The sequence below is a fragment of the Acyrthosiphon pisum genome, chromosome A3, assembly GCF_005508785.2.
Source record: "Acyrthosiphon pisum isolate AL4f chromosome A3, pea_aphid_22Mar2018_4r6ur, whole genome shotgun sequence".
NCBI lineage: Eukaryota > Metazoa > Arthropoda > Insecta > Hemiptera > Aphididae > Acyrthosiphon > Acyrthosiphon pisum.
This window is the reverse complement of record NC_042496.1, coordinates 17,665,740-17,680,695: the sequence shown is the minus strand read 5'-3', so window position 1 is coordinate 17,680,695 and position 14,956 is coordinate 17,665,740. Positions and strand designations below refer to the sequence as shown.

At 26.7% G+C, this 14,956-nt stretch overlaps 2 protein-coding genes across 2 annotated transcripts in view; both read left to right on the top strand.

Moving 5' to 3' along the window:
- The window catches only part of LOC100568886 (protein FAM49B), a 41,302-nt gene that overhangs the window by 10,860 nt on the left and 15,486 nt on the right, over nt 1-14,956 (top strand). Inside the window, exon 2 of the mRNA XM_003241305.4 lies at nt 10,948-11,095. Within this exon, the coding sequence (XP_003241353.1) occupies nt 10,975-11,095 (121 nt within the window). The 5' untranslated portion in view covers nt 10,948-10,974. The remainder of the gene's footprint in view (nt 1-10,947; nt 11,096-14,956) is intronic.
- LOC107882393 (protein FAM49B) lies at nt 12,488-14,491 on the top strand. Its single transcript, XM_016800663.2, has 2 exons — nt 12,488-13,484; nt 14,298-14,491. Exons 1-2 carry the CDS (start codon nt 13,283-13,285, stop codon nt 14,378-14,380), a joined length of 285 nt encoding a protein of 94 aa, XP_016656152.1. The 5' UTR covers nt 12,488-13,282; the 3' UTR covers nt 14,381-14,491.

The window sequence follows — 14,956 nt, the reverse complement described above, 5'->3', positions numbered from 1 at the left end:
TTACGAACATTGTAAGTTTCAATTTTTTAGTTTTTTTTTTCTATAAATATCAATAAAGTTTATCTATGGGCCCAAAAAGTGTAAAAAATTAATAAAAGACTCGTGATACATTGTTACAATAGCAGTTGAAAAATATTAAAAATACATAGGCACAATTATTTTTTATAAGCATTTGAAGTTGAAATTTTGACAAAATTTATCAAATTTAAAATTGAATAATTATTTTGTAGTTAAAAATTTATAAAATGTTCAACTTTTATATCTAAGGTTTGAAAATTTAAAACAAGATTCCGCGTAAATATTTAATTCTGTTACCAAAAATTCTAAGAAATACATAAGCACAGTTTATTTTTATAGTCATTTTAAGTTCAAATTTGGACGAAATTACATATTTAAAAACCTGGAATAACTATTTTAGTTATTTTGTTGTGATTGTATAATATTATTTGTGGGTACTTGAAACTTCTAAAGTATACTATTATGTATCTATGATAGTACCACGGTTTGTTGTTGATGTATAACGCGTTACCTAATGGATATTGTGATATGATTAATTTGGAATTTATATTGATACCTATTATAGGTCAATTTTTTTTTAATACCATAGATAAGTATACCTATTATAGATATGTCTAATACCTAGACTGACAAACCGTCTCCGCTCAGAATCGTTTTTCTTATACAGTGATATTATATCATTGAATTCAAATTTAATACTATCCATTATATAGTGACCCACTTGTAACCTACTGTACAGTAGAGCGACATCCACTTACCCACCTTTTTCATTTTCTTCGCTCCAAAGTACAAACATATTGGATATATTTTTATCATAGGAGTATATAGGTACTTCGTAAAACGTTAGTAAATCATTCAAAATAAGAACTTCATAATTCTTTAGAAGAATTATATGTACCTATAGTATATTATTATGAATTTAAACAATTTAATAGTCTTCGTGTTTGAATGGTAAAACACTATCGTACAGTAGGTATTGTTGGGTATACTGTTAGATACGCTTCAGTATGCTTTTCACATTAAAACTATAGTTTTAAGGGAATCGCGCAGGATCTGTCGGAAATTCGGAATAAACATAATATGAAGAATAAAATATTTATAGGTATATAGTTGTATTTATAATGTCCTGAAGACGTTTAAAATGTCAGATTTGATATTGGAAAAAAAATAATTACATATTTTAGTTTTAGACAGCTTTCTATTCAATCTGTCTTTGTAAAATTAATAAAATTTCAACTTTAATTAATCTATGAATAATTTATAAAACAAATGAACGCATTAAATATTAAAATGTGATATATAACTCGCACAAACTACACGAGGCAAAGTTAGAAGTTAGGACATTTTTCTAACTAGCTGGTAGTTTAATTTTAGTAATATGTACTTAATTCTTTTAGTATTTAGTTAAATACTTTATAAATGAAACTGATTCAACGCTTTTTAAGTCACAGCCTATATATGTATAAATATTGAAAATAAGCGTGTTTTGTCATTTAAAAATTCTTATGTAATAGTTATGCAGACTCAAAAGTTTGTTAGCCGGGTTCCTTTAATAAATATTTTTAAGTTAATTTAAATATAAGTAATAGACTAAATATGCAATAACATACATATTTATTATTATAAGTTATCACAATTTAAAGTATTAATTAAATAGGTACCTATAGTAGCAAGGTATTTCAATATTCTCATCCCATGTTAATTTTTTTCTGGTGTACATGTAGTTAGCTCACACTATATTTTCTACGAAAATTCAGGGAGCCAATAAATTACACCCTCACAGTATAATATGTATCAAATTAAAGTTATATTTTTTTCCCTTATGAACCGTTAACATGGGATGAACTGTGTTTCCATTACCCCCCTTCCCACCAATCAATAATATATATAAGTACCTGGTACATACCTAATGTTAAGCCTTATTCTAAAAATAAAAATTTTTGTTATTTCGTTTTAGTTTAAAAATATTAATTGTTGGTACTTGAAAGTACATTATTGTATTTTATACATACAATGACATTTTCAAATGAGATGTTTTCGAAAAAAATTAATTAACCTACTATATGTTACTAATAGTAAAATAAATTACTTTAATAGCAATAATATCATAAAATATACTAAGTAATTATAGCCGACAGACCGTCTTTGCACAGAATTGTTTTTCATATAAGTACGATAATTTTATATCATTGAAATACAATTACAGTGACCCATATGACATTCAATGTACAGCAGAGCAGTACCGACTTTCCACATTTTCTTTATACTTAAATTAAAATAAATGTATTACGGTTAGATGCTATCATAAAATAAAAACCGGCAAAGTGCGAGTCGGACTAACGCACAAAGGGTTCCGTACCATCATCAGATATAAACATGTTGGCAACACTGCTTATATTATAAATTCTAGGATTGTTAGTATTTGTTGTTATAGCGGCAATAGAAATACATAATCTGTGAAAATTTCAACTTTCTAACTTTCATGGTTCATGAGATACAGCCTGGTGACAGACGGACGGACAGCGGAACCTTCGTAATAGGGTCCCGTTTTACCGTATGGAACCCTAAAAAATAAAACATGTTGTGAACCATATACCTAATTGTTGTATTGAATAAGTTTTATTATATATTTATAGTTCAATAAATATTTTTTTTTAGTTGATATGAAGTTTGTATCTAATAAATGCATATAATAATTAATGGTCAATATTAAAAAAAAATACTAAACCTAAATACTAATACTAATACTAATACTAAATACCTAACATGGTCTTATAATTGAGAAAACTTTAATTTGATTATTTGGAAAAAGATATTTAATATTTAGCTTACGGGTTTCAATCATTCACTGATAAATTTTTGAGACAGCTGTTTATAGTGTTATCTGAAATAATTCATTACTATAATCCAAGACTCTACCACAGAGGTTCGTTAGGAGTCTTAATAACCTTGATTTTTGAAAATAAAAACTAAAAACCTAGTTTAATAGATTATTTTACTAGAAAAATCTTCATAGTTATTCGCATAAAAACGGATGTATGTCAAAAGACATTTCAATGTTTCATTCAACTGTGGCTAAGGATAATCTGCTAAGTTCTATACCTATGTTTAGGTCAGTGCCCCTTTTATGGATTGTGATCAATTATATGACGATATGAAACAATAGATTTTCGTTTTTGGGTTCTTAACCACAAACTGTTATTTTTTTGTTGTCAACAGTTTATTGCATTTTTTTTTAGTTTTAGAGAGAAAAATTATTCATCCGTTCCGTTCAAGCAAAACTCGTCTTAAGGTTGACCTCCGCGTATTGTTGTAAGCGTTCAATTATTATCAATGCGATATGGTTATTTATTTATTTTTTGTCTGATAATACAATAATATATCTACTTATAGGTGAAGTTTTGGTGTACAACTTATGTAATATTAAACAAATTAAATATTTTTTGAACTTCTACTTTGGTACAAAAACAGATGTCAGGTATAGAGGAATGTAATAATATATTATAAGTACATAATACTTTAACGTGTCATATAAAATATAGAATATACCGGTAATATACACGGTTACAATTTATATAATTGGTTCACTTGATTTTGCACTATAAAAAAAATCTTAATTTTATGATGTATATGTATTGAGATATGTATACTATGATGTAGGTATTAGGTATATCGTATTTGTTTATTAATATTTAATAAATGTAAATATATATATTTGTTAAATGTTTTGGAAAGAAATCAATGGGAATGCTGATGGTTTTTAAATTGCATTTTATTGATTGATATAGGCTAAAGTTGAAAAAGAAAACCCAATGAAATAGGCTTTTTTAAAAAAAATTTGTATTAAACAAACTGCACTTATAACTTATTAACATTTTTTCAAAAAATATTATAATTTTTGTAAATTATTAAAAGTTGCAAGTTTTATTAATGCAGTCAGTATAATCAATATTACAGTATGATTATTATTAGCATATCAAATTAGATAATTAGATAGGTAGGTACTATAAAGCTTAGAGTTAAACCGTTAAAGTATGGAAGTCATATTATACTTGTTGATGAGATATATTTTTAAGACTTGCGGTAATGCTGTGAGCAATAAAACTTGATTTGTGCATTAGTAATGTACTACTAGGTATATGCAGTATTGTGTATTTATTTACACATGATTCTATTGTACAAATTTGAAGATAAATTGAAAAATTTAATATTTATATAGGTACCTATTATTGTTTATAATTAATAAATACTATTAAATATAATATACGCAGTAATAAAGAGAAAGTGTACAAAAGTCTGAACAATCAATTTAAATAACATAGGTACCTAAATATAACTTGTCTGTGAGTTAGGAAAATTCATTAATTTACATAAAATACATAAACTATAAACATTGAATATTAGTCATCGTTTGTTGATAGTTTAGAATATTTATAATTTGTATTAAAAACTGTGTAATATTAGGTTTTGGTACAAACAAATAATATGATTATTTTTTTTGTTAAAATAGTTTTAAACACAACTTATCAGAAAGTCATTAAGCACGGATATCCAAACTGTGAGAACATTTCTCGGAAAATTTGGATTTTAATTGTGGTATTGGTTTTAAGATTGTATCCTTTTAGTGATATATTATGTAAAATATCTACTTAAATCTAGGTACTTAAAATAATGTATATCATCATATATTATATTATATTTTTATACTCCAAGCAGAGCATTAATTACATATCTTGGTCGAATTTACTATTGTGTTTATTCAAAAGCAGTATTAATTTAAATTATTCTCTATGGAGTTAATTTTTAAAGTACCAATTTTAATTTTTATAATAATTTTTTTCTTGATTTTTATATTATTTACAGATTAAAAAACCCTCGTGTTGTATAATCATTTTGTATGTTTTGTAACGAATAGCTCATTAGCTGTAAATACAAATCGCGTCCCCCAAAGACAATTAGAGTACCTCAGCATTCTCCCCTCTTTTTGTTTCTACACGTGGGAAAATGTACAAATAATAACAAGAGTGGCTTATTTTATAATATCAGTGTTGTAATTCGTAACAATTTATTAACATTTTATTGTGCCGTATATACAACAGCCGGAAATTGCTTTCAATCATCACTTAGATAAAAAAGGGGAGTTTATACGCAGAACAAGTATTGAAAACGATCAAACTAAATATAATTTTATGTGATGCATTTTGTTCGACACCATTGTCGTACTCGTATGTTGGCATGCAGCTAACGAAATCGATTGATAAGTAAATAATCTAATAATTAATAAAATAATATAATTTCGTTCGATTGACGAATACCTACTTTGCGTTTTAATAATAATAATAACACTACCTTATACAAAAAATACAAATAATGATATTTGAAACTTTATTGGTATGGTTATTACATACGCATAATATAATATTATTATAAATAGCAGTTGATAATATATATTTCGCAGATACTGGACAGGTGTCGTCACCACATGTGCTTCCTCCCGGTCGTATTGGTTGCACCATAGTGTAAACAGTTTGTCGACATGTAACTAGCAATTCGAAAATAAAAATCTAAAATAAAATAAAATAACACAATATTAAAAGGGACGAATCACGACAATCTTCACGACTATACAAATTGTTTGATGTATTAAGTAATAAGCGATATGAGTGAATATTAAAACGTGAGATGAGCTTCGGAAACATCGGGTTATGAATAATGATTGAATAAAAAAAATAAATATTAACTATGAATAATATAAAAATTGATATTTGATAATAATGATAATAACAATAATATGTTGACATTTTTATTTTTATGTTTTTTTTTAATATAAACACATTATACTTAGGTAGGTATGGGATATGGATGCTTAGTTTTATTCTCAAGGGTATATGTGTCATGTGCGATCAATGTAGTATACATTATATATATTCATGTTATATAAATAGTAACACGGACATAATATAATACTAGCATTGTGCCATGGATTAAATATATTTAACCTACGATACTACTGAATATAATATAATGTGGTTTTATGGTACCTAGGTATTGTGTTTCACTTAATCCCAATGAAGAATTGAAGGAACAATGGTATTCTTATGATGAATTCAGTAAAAATTAGATCGCCTTTTGAAATGTATTAGCACTATTATTTCTAATTTTAATTAAAAGCAGGTATTAAGAGGATGTTACAGTGACTTAACTATAGAGTATTTTAAATTATAAATTGTTTTTACATCTTTTTTTTCATTTATTAATTATAATTGTTTCAACAAAATGTTTGTTTTTACAATTTTTTTTTTTATACATTTACATTATTCATACATTTCTTAAATAGCTAGAGTAATACAATTTGTACATTTTTTTTGAATGAATGAATGAATTCAACTTATGAGTTGATTAGTTGTTTAGTTTTGTTCTGATGATACCGATGATGAAGATGATGAAGATGATTCTGGAGGTAGCAAGATATCTTGAGGTAGCCGTGGCTTTAGTCTGCGGTTTTTAGTTTTTTTCCCAATCTTGAAGTGAAGGGCGCCTTCTGTTGTTTTTAGTTTCGTGTAAAAATTTTTAAATTGTTCAATTATCCATGTGTTTATGTAAGGTATTCCAGTGTCATTATGGAGTTGTGTGTTTCGCATGAACCATGGGGCTTTAAGAGCTATTCTGAGAAATTTATTTTGTATCGTTTGTAATTTTTTAATTTTTGTTTGGGATGCGGCTGCCCATATTGGGCATGCATATGTAATTAGTGGTCTTATTATTGATGTGTATATTAGAAGTGAGCATTTAATTTGAAGTGTTGAGCTGTAATTTATTAGGGGGTATAAGATTTTCAAACGTGTATAGGCTTGGTTTAATTTTTTATTTATATGCATTTTCCATGTTAATTTTTCATCAAGGTGTACTCAAAGATATTTAATAGATTGATCCTTATTATTCCATAGTATAGGCTGATTTTTGATTTTTAATTGGGTTGGATTTGAGTATCTTTTTAGGCTAAATATTTTAGTTTCGCTCTTAGTTGGGTTAAGAGCGAGTTTTTTTTACATCTTAAAATACCCATAACTCGCTTTAAAATTAAAATATAATAAAAAGTCTTTGCCATTGCCTAGATAGTAATCTTTCCTTTAAATCGTATAAGAAGTCAATTCACTCTAATTTTTAAACTAACGGAGATAAACGTGATCTGATGAGCGTACAATTTGCTATGTTACACACATGTAAGACGGAGACAACAAAATATGTCACTGAAACGTCCCCTTAATGAAATTGCATTGTTTAAAAAAAATAACTATAGTTTATTTGTTTTTTATTAAATGTAATCATGCAGTTTAATATTTTAAGCGTGTGTTATTAACTGATTAGTTTTTGGTTGATAACTCGTTTAGATACATATTTAATTTTTTTTATAATTGTCATGTTTTTTATTCACATTTATGTTTGTACTCTAAATCTAATATTTATTTATTGTAGCTCTGTGTGTACCTACATTTAGACATTGTCGTCCCACTTATCTATTGTATCTGGTATTATATTTAAAAAAATAATATACATTAGGTATACGTTCTGGGTATTTTGTATTACGTTTCGATAATATTACCATTAAATAAAATATAGGAATTTATTTATTTTTACGTTATAACCTATGAACCAATTAATATTATATTTCACGTACATATATATACACATTACATTTTGGAATAATATGTACTGTATAATATACATTGTATAAGTACCTATTATTAATTATTAGCAGATTTTTAATTTTTAATTTAATTAATTGTTAAGACATTGTTGTGCATCTAGGTTAGAGATAATTTAAGTTGATTTTTGCACTAAATGTATCATAGATTTATTTATGTTGAATGTAATATATAAATATAATATAATTCGATTATCTTCCGAATAAATCTCAATGTCTTAATTTTATTCATTTTATTCTTTAACGATTAGATGATAATAATACTATTCGTTATGATTGGTTTAACCATATTCTGAAAACAATGATAGATAATGATTTAATTTGTCATCAATGCTAATATTGTCAATCGTTTTTCTATTTGTATACAAACGTCTATCGAGTTCATCGAGTGAGTTCATAAAAAAAAACCTTGATTATAATATTATGTTAGTATTGAATGTAGATTCTTCAGTATTAGTTATAATATCTGTTAGCATACGATTAGTATGGTGTTAGATTAATAGAACCTAGTTGGCGATGTGGCCTGAATTATGTTAAACAATTTATTCATTTAAAATATTTTGTTTACAGTAAATAAACATATATACATATATAAACAATGCAGATTATAGTTAGTTTTCTTTACAGTTTATATGTGCATTACAGTGTAAAGTTGTTGCGTACACCTTTACATTGTAAACGATAATACCGTATTCTATTTTTGTAGTAATTTTCTCGATAAAATATGTTTAATGTTTTTTTTAATAATTTATTTTATGGAATAGATTTTTAAACATTAATCAGTCATTTTGCTGTCCAAAGAAAAAAAAATATTGGATTGTGACCTTCTCATCGTTATTATATGGTAAATAGTACTTTGAATTTTGTTAACCGATTAAAATATTTTATAATCTATGTTTTCATTAATTTAAGAGGATGTCAGCGCACCATTTGTTTTCTCTCTCTGACCCACGCGCAGTATAACAAATTTGCATTCAGCAGATAAAATTTTTGTTTTTAGCTTTAATATTAAAGTGAATTGACCTATAATCAAACTTAAAGCTAAGAATATCATTCATGCGGCAACTCTTAAACTTCAGTTGATATTTCAATTTTAAAACAAATTATGCAGCGTGCATTGCAAAACTTGTATAACATTTTACATAGTTATAACTTATAACTAAAATATAACTCACGTTTAAGTTAAAATATCAATGAAAAACTACAAGGTGTCCTAGATAATGTTATTACTTTTAAGTTTGATTGTAAGGCCTTAATCAATTCATTCTAATATTAAAGCTAACAGCACAAATTTGGATCTTCTGAACAAAAATTATGTTGCATGTGGGCCAGAAAGAGAAAACGAATAGGGTACTGACATCCTCTTAACGATAATAGTTATTTCACTATGCGTAATTCAATAATGCAATAATATCCGTGTAACACAATACACGTTTATTATAAATAGGCAGTAAAATATATTGAATATTTGCTTTGTATTAAATTTGTCGGTATAGGTCGTAATGTATCGCACTGTATGTTGTTACTTGATATTATTAGCCATTAGGTACATAATACATTGATTTTGAGGTCAATGCGTGATATATGAAAATATTACGTCTGTTTATTCAAAAATCCACTATTTAAAAAATAAAATATTACGATGTATAAAATACAATATACATGTGTTATATGCGCCGCGTATATTTACATTTATATTACCGTGCGAGCAACCCGGCCGAGATATAACTTATTAGTCTGAGCTTACGCGAATTACACACACACGCACATACGTCACACACACGCCCACCCACATACACAATATGCACATACATGATTATAGCGTGTTAAGTTGTGTAACATGGTACCTATAGTTTAGTTGTTTTTTTTTTATTATTATTATTTAGAATCGTCGCAAACAATTTTTCTGTATGTGTTATAGATATACAGCCTCCGATGTATCTGTGTATCTGTGCCGAGTGGTATACATTCCACCAGATTTGTCTACACCGCGTTTGGTTTATATAAACATTTACTTGACGAAAAGTTGTCTTTCCGTAATTGGGCTTTTGGGCGATAAAACCCGGGGTATTTTGTTTAAAACTCCGTGGGGTTTATTATTTCCGATACTGTTCCAACCCCTTGAATACCTATTTAAAGGTGTGCGCGTGCGCGGATCTATAACGTGTATATTATAATATACGTATAATGTATATAAATGCCTATTTGTATGTTGTCAATAGACACGTATATACGCAAATCATATAATAATATACTAATATACGATAGAAGGTACCTAACTCTGTGTCTGCTGCTGGATTTCTCTTTGTCAGTGAGTAAAAAACAATAATTCCAATCCGGTGGCGTGGCGGTAAATTATAATTAAACGGGACTATTATTGTGTTTGTATAATAATATATTGGTAATGAGATCGATTTCGAAGAAATCGAATTGAATCGTAAATAATGACTGTTATTTGATGTGCTTGTATATGCAAATTGATTTACAAATTTCAATCAATCCAAGTTGAGCAACATATTATCTTCGTTGAAAATTAAAATGAAACTAATAAAACCTTTTTCCTATCAAGTCATAAAATAGTTAAGTAAATTATTATCAATAGGTACGCCGGATGCAAGTTGTACACTCTAATATAACTCATCTACTGTACGTTTGTACTGGTGTACACTGTATATGTATGCATATAATATGTATAAAGTATAGGTATCATAGATATCTACTACACTATTAAAATAATTTATTCATTTTCTATAAATGCTATTAATGGGTTTACTTCATAATATTTTCTGAATATCAAATTGTAATTGAAAGTGTAACTTTGAAATATAGGTATAGGTATTATAAGTAGTACAAAATAATAATTCAAATTAAAGAAAAAAATCTCATTGTGCATTTCCCATTACGTCTAACCATTGTCGCGGTTATGGTTTTTGTCAATGAGAAACACTTGTAAAAAATACTTATGACTTATGTACTGTACTTAGATATAAAAGAATAATACCGTGGAACGTCGTCTCGTTTAAATAATCTATTCCAGCCATGATTTACGATAACTTTTGTTTGCAAACAGTTTCTTCTACTCTGTTTCCCAAAAACCTCGGCTTCCTTTTAACAAGATGTTTATCGGTTCGCCGATTTCCGAATAAGAGTTTATTTTTTTCTTCTTTAAGAATAGTTTAGGGCTGCAAAACTTTACTAACAGTATAATAAAAATGTTTTCGCAGAGTATTTGACTAGTACTGGAACTGTTGATGAACTTAGCCTGCTGCTGTCGGTCTACAATAATGGGAAAACTATTGAGCCTGTTAGCTCGAGACGAGAATAGTTGCTGTTCTGCTCAACAGAAATACGACATTTTTTTAGATTTTGAAAGTAAGTATATTACCTACCTGTTAATTATTAATTTTTTAATTTAATTTTAATAACTTAAACGTTTTCTTTTGAAAACCGCTGTACTGTAATTAAAAATGTTTGTTTGTGATCTTATATATAAAAACAAATTGATATGCCTCGGCTCTCGATTGACCCGTTGTGTACTATCGGACGTTAGGAAAAAGGAAATCATAAATAAATTCAAATATATTGGATGACTGTAGAAAACTGCTTGGTAAAATGGAATCCACTAGGTAACAAATCTAATTTTAAATTTTCGAAGGTATGTCATAACGTTATGCATTATATTATTTTGTTTTAGAAGCATATCATATTATACGATGGCAAAGAAACAACGTCATGTCATATCGTTCATATATTAGAATGGAAACGTAGTTAAAAATCTTATGGAAAAATGCCCTTACAAATGTTTAATAATTTGTTACAACATTTTACATTCCCAATATGTATGTCTTATGTACGCCTTATGCACGTATATAGCTAACCAATTAAAAAAAAATTGAGAACATTTATTTGAGGGTTATAACTTACTAATAAATATGTATTCAATAGCGAGTAGACACCGAATATTATAAATTTATAATCATTTATCGACGAATTTGGGTATTACATTATTTATGGAACATTGTGCGTGCAATTTAATGTTTTTGTAGTAAGGTAACTAACTTTAATGTAACATCATATTTTTTTTGGTTTGAAAACTATTGTTACTTTTCTACTGATATTTTTAATTCCTCAGACTATAACTACTTAAAAATACATAATTAATTAGTCCTCTAATGTTTCATTATTATTAAAAATCAACTTGAAAAGTTGTTTGAACTGTTGAAGTGCTTAAATAATTTAAACTTTTAAATACTGTAAAACGTAAAGTTTTGACATCAAATAAAATGTTCAGAATGGACTTTCATTAGGTACCTCTTAAAGGAGTTGTTACAAACTTTATTTAAATTCACTGCATACATTAGCAAACGTCCCCCCCATTTACTTGGTTTTTAAATCGAGACTTAGAAGTATTGTCACGGTTTATTTTGATTTTTATATGTTGAAACATAATGAATACAAAAGAACATAATTATTTAGAAGCAATTTTTGTAAGTATATTATAATATTATAATATTGTAATTTATTTTTTCATTAAACGTAGGTATGCGCTCTAGCATTGTAGACAAATGTTGCAACTTGTATTCATTTTCTTCATATAATTTGAGGTAATCATTTAATATTTCAGAACCTATTGTGACTTATCTGAGAAATATTATTCAAAAACCTATAGAAAGTAGCAATATTGAACAAATATTTTTATGAAATATGTACATTTGATTATAAAAATTAATATACTTAACTAGGTAGTATCAAGTATCAACGGCCGTAAAATAATAATTTTATTAAATTTAACAAGTTTTTGTTTGCATAATATTTTTTAAACCACTTCCCTTAAGTAACTGACATGTAACTTTCTATAAGTATTTAAATATTAAGTTAAGTTGAGTGTAACCTTAGGTACTTATAGCATTATCAGAATCCTAAACTAGCTTTTTTATTCAATATATTCTTATAATTAAATAATACGGCGTCCTCTTAATTACGATCTTGTGTAACATAAAAATACGATAATGTAGCAAGTTAAAATGCTTTTTTTACATATATGATGAGTATTTATATTCATTTTATAAGAATAAAAAAATGGGTTTTAACGATATTTTTGATAGCGCATTGGCTTCAAATATTTTATTTATAGGATCAGCTAGGTAGCAAAAATGATTTCACCAAAACTATTAGATGACGTTATAATATGTGTTACCGACTTTCTTTATTACGATATATTAGTCATTTAAGTGATTCAGGTTGTTAGTGGTTTTTTTTAAACATATGTTATTATTAATTATTATACTATTGTAATTTATGAGTATTGAACAATCGTTGCTAATAATTATAACCTAGTTATAAATTATTTTAACAGACTTCGCGTTACATGCGCGTTATATTGTTTGCATTATATTTGATAAACGCGTATCGCACTAATGTTTTTTTTATTATTAATATTAGTATTATTATTATCACACCAATTATTTGATCAACTTTGACCGATGACATTTATAAATTAGAACAAATTAATGTTTCATTTAATTTAACATTTTAGATGCCCAACCTACTGAAAGTGAAATGGAACTATTTGACGAGGTCCAAATCGTGCTTACCGAGGCCTCTGACGTGCTTTCCGACCCCAAACATTACTTGGGCGCTGACCAATACATACGAGCAGCGATTAATAACCCAAGTGCCGAACAAAATGCATTGACATGGGAAGCGTTAATGCCTCGAATTCGCACTTTGAGACGATTCTATTTTTTCTCACAAAAAATAGGTAAGTAAAATATATTTGAACATTATAAACGAAAAATCAAGTTATAATTGTTTCGTTGTTTATTATGATAATTGCTTATAATAATCGATAATCAACACTAATCGTATAACAAATATAAATAATACTTCATAATATTATCAATAATTTCACAAAATGATTCATTAATGACAGTGGTTCTGCTAGTGATGCAATTATAGCCTCATAATTCTGAGTGGAGCGATTAAAGTTAATAAAAATAACATGTTATATAAATATAAAATAGTATTACAATTAACAATATAATAAATGCTTTGTTTTTTGCAAAATTAATTAAAACTATCGTACCTATCATACTAAATACTAATAATACAATAAATTACCAATAACAATAAACCTAAATATATTTTGTAATAATGAAACGTCTGACCGTCTCCGCTATAGGCTCTTCGTATGAAATTATTAACATCAAATTAAAATTTAACACATCCATTTCAGTTACCTACCTATTCAATGACGAGATACACTCGACAGTCGACACCTAATCTACAACTAACCGACTTCTCCGTTTTTACAACACTAATACAATTTTGGTTTTCAAAAAATAAAAACCAATTTTTGTTGTTAAAAATCAAAAACAAAAATATTAATTTAAAAATGTTTTAAATTTCATAATCAATTAAAATTTAAGTTATTTAATATACATTAAAAAAGCTGATGAAAATAATTTCCCTAATACGTATAACTATAACTACAACTATATATTTTATATTTAAATTTAAAATAGATAAAAAATAACGTCATAATAATTGTTATTATAATCATTTTCTGATTTAGCGATATCGTATGTTTGTTGGGCTATCTATCTACCAGAATGCGGTATACCGTCGTTTTGTGTACTACATAACTATAATAATTGATACTAGTAGGTATTGCTTCCTATCTAACAATATTTTGTGTTTTAATAAAACTGGGATATCCACATTAATATGATTATCGTATTATCTGAAACCACTACATACATTATATCTTTATATTTACCAGTGTTAATGTTATAAAATCAATGCTATTATAGGTAACAATAACATTTTAGTTAGTTTAGTGTTTTTACTCGTTTATTGTGTAATGGTGAGTTACTCCAACTAGTATTGTTGATTGTAATCAACTTTTTAAAATGTTTGTAAAATAATTGCTTTTACATATTTTAACTGAAAAATCCATAATTAAATTACACATTTATTAATCATTAATATATGTAATAATTTTATAGGTATTAAATGTTTTTAATTCATTTAATATTTTTGGATTATTTCAATTTTATTTTGATAATTATTTATTTCATTTAAAATCATTAAATCGAATTAAATTTGCATTGCGTAGACCACATATTTTTTAGTTAGACCTCATATTGGGAGATCGCCTTTTTTTGAATTCCGCATAAAGTTAATTAAAACACACCTTTTTCCAGCTTTCGTTGTACCTCAAATTCTACTGAA